The 10,258-nt window shown below is 40.6% G+C and overlaps 1 protein-coding gene across 1 annotated transcript in view; it reads right to left on the reverse strand.

The window, feature by feature from the left end:
• Window positions 1–129: 129 nt before the first annotated feature.
• CHMP5 (charged multivesicular body protein 5) overlaps window positions 130–10,258 on the reverse strand; it is an 18,673-nt gene continuing 8,544 nt past the window's right edge. Inside the window, exons 2-8 of the mRNA XM_073678594.1 lie at window positions 8,989–9,093; window positions 7,347–7,393; window positions 5,916–6,009; window positions 2,492–2,563; window positions 1,640–1,748; window positions 632–744; window positions 130–503 (exon numbers count right to left, since the gene is read on the reverse strand). Of these exons, the coding sequence (XP_073534695.1) occupies window positions 453–503; window positions 632–744; window positions 1,640–1,748; window positions 2,492–2,563; window positions 5,916–6,009; window positions 7,347–7,393; window positions 8,989–9,093 (591 nt within the window). The 3' untranslated portion in view covers window positions 130–452. The remainder of the gene's footprint in view (window positions 504–631; window positions 745–1,639; window positions 1,749–2,491; window positions 2,564–5,915; window positions 6,010–7,346; window positions 7,394–8,988; window positions 9,094–10,258) is intronic.

The raw sequence follows: 10,258 nt of genomic DNA on the forward strand, positions 1-10,258 counted from the left end.
TTAACAATATTATATATGTGACCTGGTCTTTAAAGGATATCATTGCTTGTTTGGAAAATAAAGCTGCATTTTCTCCAAAACAAGAACATATAGGTTATCCCGAACCTCCATAGTTCTCCAAGTCAGATGTTTTAGAAAAAAAAAAAAAAAGATACTGGATTTTTGCAAAATAGTATTTTCTCGTGCACGTGACGCAAAAGAGCCGGTCTTCATTGGGGCTCTGGAGCCCTGCTCCCAACAATTCTTAAATGTACATTAGATATTTCTTCTTAGAAATTAGGATGTAGTGACGTTAGCAAAAGTTAAAATATGAAATCCAAGTTCTCAATTTTTGTTCGGTTATAAGAAAAAAAAAAAAAAAAGGAACTGTTAGATTAAATTTAAAGCAGAACAAAATATCCCACTCGAAGACGGACAAATTTACTTTAGCAGTTTGTAACATGGGGCTCCAATTATGTAGCTGGAATCTGTGGCAGTCCAAATTCATCTACCAACACGCCATCCTGTGGGGAAATTGAAGACCAAAGTCAGTAAAATATTCCTAATTACTTTGTCTTCACAGTAAGTAAAGTTTTGCTCTCATTCATCATTATTTATGGAATAAAAGTACATCCTGGTACAGTACTAATACCTTATTTTTGGAGTCGCTTGGAATGCCTTCGGGAATTGCGGGAGCGGAGGCGGCTTCATCCAAGTAGGAGCTGTCATCATCTGCCAAGAGTTCATCTCCCAATGCATCCAGCTCTGTCAGACAAAAAACAGTTAACAGCAGACCCCCCCAGAGGTATACATAACCAAGGACACATGACAAAACGAGAATTATTAATTATAATTAACCAATACGACATAATTATGAGTCATCTGCCTAGAATTGAAAAACACCTCTGTATTAAAGTCTAAGTGACAGCAGAAGTGGATATCACACACATATGACCAAGGCTATTGCTATGGATAAATGTGTTTTGTTGGAGCAGGTTAACATTCGCACACATTATATTACATATCCCTATGGGCATTTCTGTGATATATATTTTCACAAAAATCACTGCTTGTACAGTGTCAGTGAGAAGGAGATCCAGGCTACAGCTTTGAGAGAAGAAAATGCCTACTGTGCTCTGAACATTTAAAGGGAATCTGGCAACAGGTTTTTGCTATGTAGTCTAACAGCAGCATGATGCTCAGCGCTATTTAACCCCCATCACCACCGATTAGCAGCTCCCTGTGTACATTGTATATTGACAGAAAGGTGCCAATCAGTGGTGGAGGCATGGTTGGACCAGGCAACATCTGGTCCTGTAGCGATTCTCTCCTGCTGATAAAACTCTAATTTTATTGAGACAGCACAACAAAGCCTAGTAAGTTACAGATCAGTGAAATCTGGGTCTCAGCCCTACATCATGTTGCTCTCAGATTACATAGCAAAACCTGTTGACCGATTTCCTTTATGCCCACATGCAGGAATGTTTAAAAAAAAAAATTATTTGCATTCAGACCTGTTAGAGATATGTATTTGTGCATCATAATATTGCCACTGGTGAACGAGGGCCAAGCTGAAACTGTGTTGCCTAATGATACCAAGCAGCTTTTTCACCAATTTTTTCCATCATTTCCCAATATAAATGGGCACATGCTTCCTTACCAGCTTCAAGATCATCCTCATCAATTTCAGGTGTCCCATAACTACGGCTCAGCGCTTCTTGGATATCGTTTGCATTCTCCATCATATCTTCTAGCTGATCTTGTAAGTCCTGTATAAGGTACAATGTTATTTATCACACACAAAACACATTTATAATACAAGAAATATTGAAGATCAAAGGATTATGTAGTTATCTGACTTAAGTTATTGATGGTATATCACTAGGATATGCCATCAGCTTCTGATCAGTGGATACCTGTGTGATGTGACTCATATCAGTAAACTAGTAAAGGCACTATATTGGACTGACCATACAGCCACCAAAAAACACTGTACAACCCCTTTAAATGCAACTTATAAATTAAGCCCTGTATAACAAGTTTAAATAGAGAAAATAATATCCACAATTATATTTTTAAATGTTTTATCAATTAGCAAGTTATTCATCTTCACAACTTAAGCCCCCTGTACAGATTGGATGGCTCTGGGCAGAACGGTGCTTTGGCTGAGAACTATCTCAGCTGCCTCCCCATAAGCAGCAACGCTCACTCGGCTGAGTGTTCAGATGTTCTCTATGGGAGAGTTGCTGGTTGACATCGGTCGGTGGTGTATCTCCAGGAGAACAATGCAATCTGCAGTCCGAAATCATACATGTGCGATTGACATCTCGCCCAACAATCAGGGAGAATGGAGACCTTTAGAGTATAGTGAACTGTGCTGCTAATAGCTTCAGCCTGCCCTGTGGTTAATCATTGATTGCTCAAATATGCCTCTTAACTTTATTGTATTGTTCTAATCATGGCGTTAATAAAATCTGATAAAATAAACACTAATACATGTTTTAATATTTACCTCAATCTGATCAATCTTGACTTGCTTATAGGCTTTTTTCATCTCCTTTGCGCCAATTTTCATTGCTTCCACCTTATGATACAAAATTAAAAGAAAGCCATACATTATTTTTTATACACATACATATTTTTTATTAATTATATATTACACACTATAGGTATCACTGGGGTCTAAGGGGCAACGTCTCTCCTTGTGGAAAGTGACAAGCCAAGCCTGGCATTTCAGATTAAGGACACTTATAAGCCATGCGTGCTCCTCTGGGCAATTAAATAAAGAATTGTCTCTTTAGAGAGGGAGAGGGCTGGAACTCTAGCGCCACCTATTGGAAGCAGTGATCCTAATACGGACTTTTAGGATCGCTGCTTCCAACTGGTGGCGCTAGAGTTCCAGCCCTCTCCCTCTCTAAAGAGACAATTTGCATATAAAATGATCACTGAATTTCAACATGCCTGACCCTTCAACTCGGAGGCCCCATACACATTATGGCATTATTCTTAAAAGTGGTTTGTTAATATAGATAAAAGCTTCCCTGAAATGCTCACCTTGACCCCTCTAAAATTAATAGTGGCCTGAATGGCACACATTCTATCAGCTTGAGCGCTACATGGAAATAGACCGGAAAGCAGGAATGTTCTATACCAGAAATCATGGTAGTGTTTTTCTCCAAAAGTCTGTATATTTAATCCTCCGTGCATAAATACCCATAAACCTGATAAGGCATCTAAATATTTCTGTCAATGAAAATCACTTCCACATTTGAGAATGGAGTTGTTTCAGCACACGCGCATATAAGTTGTGCAACCCCATTATGATGAAAAATGCACAGAAATTTCTGCAACAATTCTGCAAAGTGTGAATTCACCCTAAGGCCAAACTGGAAAAGTATAAAGTACAGTTCTTCTAATTAAACTTGACTACAGATTCCTTTATATCTATTGAAATGTACATATTCAGGTTTAAAACTGTGAGATCACATTAAAATATCTTTTTTTTTTTTTTTTACAGAAAATTAAAAAAAAAAAAAAATTTAAAGCCGCTCTGTCAGCTAACGTTTGGTGCCCTAGTTGAAAAAATTATCTGCTTTAGTCAAATCGTGATGGGATATTATGATCTTTTTTTTTAAATCAGATACATTTTTATTAAACATAACAAAACTTGGAACAGATATTACATGACAATACTCGCTTTACAATATTACAGTAAGTTCCTCCCCCCTCCCTTATTTCCTCAACGTACCCTAATATACATGTCAGTGGGTCCCTAGGGACAATACACCTATACACCATTCCAATACGGTTCAACACTACAATCCAAAAGGAGGACAATCTAGGACAATGCCAAAGCATATGCAGTATGTCTGCCTGAGATTGCGAGCACCTTGGGCAGTCTGAGTTAGACTTCAACCCTGCTTTAAATAACATTGAGGGGTTCTATACACCCTGTGGATCACATACAGCTGTGACATTCTCCCAGGCTCACTCATGGATAACTTGGGTATATATTCTAGAATAGACTCCCACCTATCGTCATTTATCTCTCCCAAGTCTGTCTCCCACTTCCTTCTAGCTTTGATAGGGTGTCCTCCAAGAAAGGCGTGCAGCAGGTCTCTATACACTTCAGATATTGCCCCTTTCGTTCCTCTGTTTTTAAGCATAAAATCTAACATCAGATCTATTTGTATTCCAATATGCCCTCTTCTGCTTTGGGTCTGAAATGCGTGCTGAACCTGTCTATATTGAAAGAGGTTTAGTCTTGGGAATTGAAATTCTTCCTGCAACATTTCATATGATTTCAGCTTCCCTCTGTAAATCAACTGATAGATCAGGCCAATACCCATTTCTTTCCACTCACCAAACCCCTTCATATTACTGAACTCCTGAAAATAGATGTTATCCCAGATAGGTGAAAACTTAGTGAAGTGAGTTACCCCCCTACTCTGCTTGATTTTCAGCCACATCTTATGTATTAGATTTATGGTATGGTAATGCGATCCTCATTTCTTGAAGATTCCCAACTCCAGTCCCATACTTAATGGCGAAATCTTAATTAAGCGCTCCAAACTGACAGGCACCTGTCCCTTTCCCATAGTCTCACCCCACCACTTGAGGTGTTGGCTTTGTGCAGAAAGAAAGTATAACCAGGGATTAGGGAGCGCTAGGCCTCCCTCCTCTTTTGGTCTCTGCAGTGTTTCTTGTTTAAGTCTGGGACTCTTCTTACCCCACACTAATTCTCCAAATAGTGATTTTATCCTGCGGAACCTGCTCATTGGGTTCCAGATAGGGGAATTATGCAGCACATATAACAGTTGCAGCATCACAATCATTTTGAGGAGGTTCACTCTGCCCACCACCGATAAATGTAACTTATTCCACGCTGTGATTTTAGTGCGCAGTCTTTGTAATAAAGGGCATATTGAGCTCCTCAAATGCCCTCAATTGAAGAGCTATATGAATCCCTAAGTACTTAAATTGTTGGACCACCTTTAATTTGGGGAATAGTTCCACCTCCCCGGTACAGTCACCCTTTCCATCTATCGGCAGAACACACGACTTATCCCAGTTAATGAGTAGTCCTGATATCTGTCCAAATCCCTCAATTAGTGTCACTACATTTCTCAAGGCTTCCCCAGGATTTTCCAAAAATAGAATATCGTTGGCATATAAAGCTATCTTCTCCTCTGTTTTCCCATATACAAACCCCTTCACCTTCTGCGATCTTCTTATTTTGGCAGCTAATGGCTCCACAGCTAGGGCAAATAGCAGCGGGGACAACGGACACCCCTGTCTCATACCTCTAAACAGAGGGAAGCTTTCCGACAGTTTGTATTCACTTTAATTCTGGCTGTTGGAGAGGAGTACAGCAATTTTACCCATGAGGTAAACATTGGCCCGAACCCAAAGCTACTCAGCACCGACCACAGGTAGTTCCATTCCACACTATCAAAGGCTTTATGTGCATCTAGAGATACCACCACTCTCCTATCCGCATTTTCAGCTGGAATCTGCATGTTTAAGTACAGCCTCCTTAAATTGACAGCAGTGGATTTATTTGGCATGAAGCCTGATTGGTCCGAGTGGACTACCTTGTCTATTACCCGGATTAGTCTGTTCGCCAGAGCCTTGGCCAGTATTTTGATATCTGCAGTTAAAAGTGATATTGGTCTATATGACTGGCAGCTGAGGATCTTTTTCAGCTTTGGGAATGACCACAACAATGGCCTCCCTCATAGATGCGGGTAACACTCCCCTCTCCAACGCTTCATCAAATACCCCTAACAATTTAGTTATTATTGGATATTATGGACTTTAATGCTCCTGAATTCAAGGAGCCCACTGGATATGTGCGCAGTAGGGGGCTTCTGCTAGAATACTAGTACGCGGGCACTGTTAAAGTCACTGGATATGATATTCTAACAGGAACCTACCGTTGTTTTGGTGTCTTTCAGGGTTTGGATGGTGTAATTGGCTTGCTCCATGTTGAAGGATTGCTGATTTAAATTATCTCTTTGCTGTTCATACCTGAAATATATATTCATTTTTTTTTAAAGAAAGAGTATTTTGTTAAATGCAGCTGTATGTACAAGTTAAATATGTATGGTCCAAATTGGGGATTAGCAACTTCCGACACACCAGCTGTTGTGAAACTACAACTCCCACAAATGACAAGATAGTAGCCCAGGGATTCTTGGAGTTGTAGTATCACAAATAAACTAACGTACAGACCCCTATGTGAACCAGACATAGTTTATGATGAGCTTCACAACAAGTCCAACACAGGAAATAGGTAGCCCCGTAACAAAACTAATTGTGATTTTAAAACATTTTTAGGTTGAATCAATTCAATTATTATAAATGGGCTGTCACGGTATATAATATTTTAAAAAAATGTGACTTCTGTATCTGATCACCAAATCGCTTCTTTTATGAGCAGTTCAGTAGGAGTGGACTCTCCTGCAGTCAGCCGCATGTAGGCACTACATTGTACAGCCTGTGTGGCTGTATTACAGGCCTGAGGAGAGGGAGCCAGGGGAGATTTGCTGGTTTTTGTTCATTCTGCCACCCAACAATTAGAACAGAAAACGATCCAAAAAAGCCTTTATACAGCTCTGTCAGCGGAACAGTTAAAAAGTTAGAGCTCTCAAAAAACGGCAATGCAAAAAAAACTTTTTTTTTTCTTTTCACTTCTTACTGTACTTGTTAGTCCCTTTCGGAGGCTTAAACCTGCAATCATCTGATCGCTTGTACTATACACAGCAGTGCTACAGTACTGTTGTGTATAGTTAAAATCAGTCCCCTACGAACCCGTTATAGGCTGGCTTTCACTAGTGTACTGTCAAGACTGACACAGGGGTCTTCAGTAGACCCGGGGCTGCCATGGCAACCTTTAGCGCCCCACGATCAAGTCATGGGCATGCTGATCAGTGCATAGTATGATGGGCCCCCCAGCTGGCATGCATTAAATGCCGCTGTCAGAGATGGACAGCGGCATTTAACAGGTCTGATCGCTATTTCCCTGAGAACTGCCTCCAAAGCTTATTTTAAGTAAAAGGCGGACTTTACCCAGTGCGATAAATGTAGCTCAGGCAAACAGACTGTCAGTCACTACATGTCTCACACTGGCAACAACCCCATTTCATTTACAATAAGCTCTAGAGGCAGATTCTCAGGGAGACCATGTCCGGCGTATAACAGCTCATTTACATACAAGAAAAATGTGAATTACTCTAGAAGATTAAATCAGATCGCAGATATCAAGATATCACTTTATTCAGCTTCGTATGACCTGCATGCCCATATACACGGCTTAGGAGGGTTGATCCTACTGACAGATTCCCTTTAAGTAGAACACTACTTACATTCTTTTCTGCTTCAGGACTCGCATGGCTTTTTGCTTGACCATATTCTGAAAAAAGGTAATAAAACATTTCAACTGCAGGTACATGCCTGATATTTTTACAACTAAAGTATTATTATAATATTTAAAAATGTTATTATAAGCCCTAAAGTGAATGCAATATAACATGACCGCTACCTTTCTGAAATAACTGAAAAAAAACAAAAAAAAACTTTCTACACTGAAACGTTGGCTAAAAATACTACAGAGAAACTTCAGAAGTTGTTTCTTTTTCAGTAATTTTTTCACATAGGATTAGAAGAGTTCACTATAAAACAATAGCAAGCTTCTTTTTAGACAAACTGTACATTAATCCAGAGCACCATCAATGGATGTCTCAGTTAGTAATGGCCTATTTCTGTAGAGCAGCTGAGAAGAAAGGTGGATACACCCAATAATGAGATCAGTCCTGTTATCATATGACGTCATAAGAAACCCACAGATAACACATGGTCTAGTACCTGAAACCAAAGCGGCACACCCCACACCCAGTTACTCAGCAGGATGGCATGTCATGCATGTGATCAGCTCCTACACACAAGATCGGCTCAGCCATCCACAGGTGATCCTCAGGTAGCCATCTTCCAAAACCTTCCTCGCTAGGGATCCCAGATTGCTTCCCAGTCATATCATCCCCCATATCATCTCCTGTGCCCATACTCCCTCTTCTATATCCACTGACACATAGACAGACTACAGTGATGGCTGTGTGCAGATATACACAAAAATACAGAGAGCACCAGACCTGATCCACATTAGTTCTGTACTACCAATTGAATAGTTAATGCATCAGTTCAGACAACCATTTACGGTATGTGGCTATACTTCACATTTGTTTCCATAAGGCACAGTTCACATCTGCATCAAGGCCATTTCTTACAATCATAACAGCTGACATCTAGACAAAGTGCGATGGACCACATTAAAAGTTTATGCGATCTGCCGGGTGCAACCAGGTTCTTCCTATCCCCAAAAAAACAAATCAGTATTTACATCTGCAATTTTGCGATAAAAAAATAATATTTAAGCCATCAATTTATGGGTTAAGCTTTACTTGAAAGTTAGGCAAGTAGTTTATCAGATAATTGCCATACAGACTTGGCGCTATTGTTCTTACTGTGGTACTGCAGGCTAATGCACACTGACACAAAGTTGGTATGACAGTGTATACGGACAAAGTACATCCTTTAAATGGGCTGTGCAGTAGACTTATACTGATGACCTACACCGAGGATAGGTCATCAATATCATTTTGATGGGGGTATGACTCCCAACACCCCCATGATCAGCTGTTATAAGCTCTGGTGGCAGCTGAATGTACACACATTGAAGAAAGCAGCACTGGGTCCTGCAGAACTGCTCTCATTCTCTCAGGAGATCTTCTGCTGTTCAATATGTGAACATCTAGCTGCCCCGAGAGCTGAGGACAGCTGATCAGTGGGGGTGTCCGAAGTCAGACCCCCAGCAATGTAAATCCATGACCTATCCTAATTATTCCCTTACTTAAGATTTAAACCATACTAATTTGCCGTTTTCTACCTTCCTGCATGAAAAACTTGAGATACTCCCTATATAGTACATTTATGCACAGGTTAATGTCCTACCTTGGAGGGTCCTTCCCTCATTTTCTTCATCTGGTCTTTATACTTCATGAGTTCAGCATCAAGCCGGGCAATCTTCTTGTCAATTGATTCTGCTCTGCCGTCAACCTTTAAGAAGAAACAATATGAAATACTGTGACTGGCTATACATAGACAGATATGGCTAATGATCCATCTGTGTAACGACAACAAGGGGGCATCGCCCACATCTAGAGACCTCCAGCATCACTATAGAAGTGATTCTTTACTGTAAAAGCAGTGTGATTGTGGAACTCTCATTGCACTTTGTGACGGCTGATTCATTTATCAGGTAGAAGAAGACCTGGATGCCTTTCTTGAATATATTACAAGGTATGGGCACTGGATTTCTGGAAGTGAATTGTTCCATTATTTTCATTGTTATGTTTGGAGTCAGACCTTATGAACTGATTATTTGGTTTCCTACTACTAAAGTGGACCCCTCCCTATTTATCTGTGTAAGCTGAGTGTGGCTACAAAAAGAATCCACATGCTAACAATCCAATGCCAGTAATATATTGTAGGCCAGGTTCACACCTGCATCTGATGCTTCTTCATACACGCAGCAACCAAGCACAAAGTGCCCATCTCTAAGCCCCTGTTGACTTTCCAATGAAGCTTTGCCAATATTTGCTCAGTGTTCTCTATGAAAGAGGCGCCAGCTGACAAGTTCCAGAAAAACAATCGGCCGTCTGGAATCGACAAGACTGATGCTGATCGGGCAGTCGGTTGAACCAGCGGGTGCAGCGGACATCAGTCTAATATGGGGCCCTTCGGCCACATTCCCATGATGAGCACATGATGAGTCTTTGATGTTGACAATTTCCTGCACCTATTAGGTAAATCTGATTACCTGCGTCTTTTTCATTGCATTTTTGATGCTGCGGTTTTTGTCTCTTTTTGGTATGTCAGGTTTTAAAGAAAGCTGCTTTTGTTTGGAAACTTCTTTGTTATTTAATTGTGACAAAACTTTATTGAAAACACGCATGTGTGGATTTCTTGTGTTGTCAGTCCATGTTCTGCAGCGGAAATGGACTAACTGCACGCGTGGGTCTATTACACATGTAAGGCAAGTCTATGAGGAGAATCGGCACATGAGACCCAGAGTGACCACAGGAGACACCGATGTTACAGATCCCAAGCACGCACCGCAGGTCAGTGCACATGGCACAAAGAAAAGCCCATGGGCAAGAGATGGCCGCAGCCCTGCACATGGTCACTGCTAGAGATGACTGAACTTCGGGGTTTGTACTGT

Source organism: Phyllobates terribilis, unplaced genomic scaffold (assembly GCF_046119375.1).
Source record: "Phyllobates terribilis strain yellow unplaced genomic scaffold, ASM4611937v1 Scaffold_4__5_contigs__length_816908805, whole genome shotgun sequence".
NCBI lineage: Eukaryota > Metazoa > Chordata > Amphibia > Anura > Dendrobatidae > Phyllobates > Phyllobates terribilis.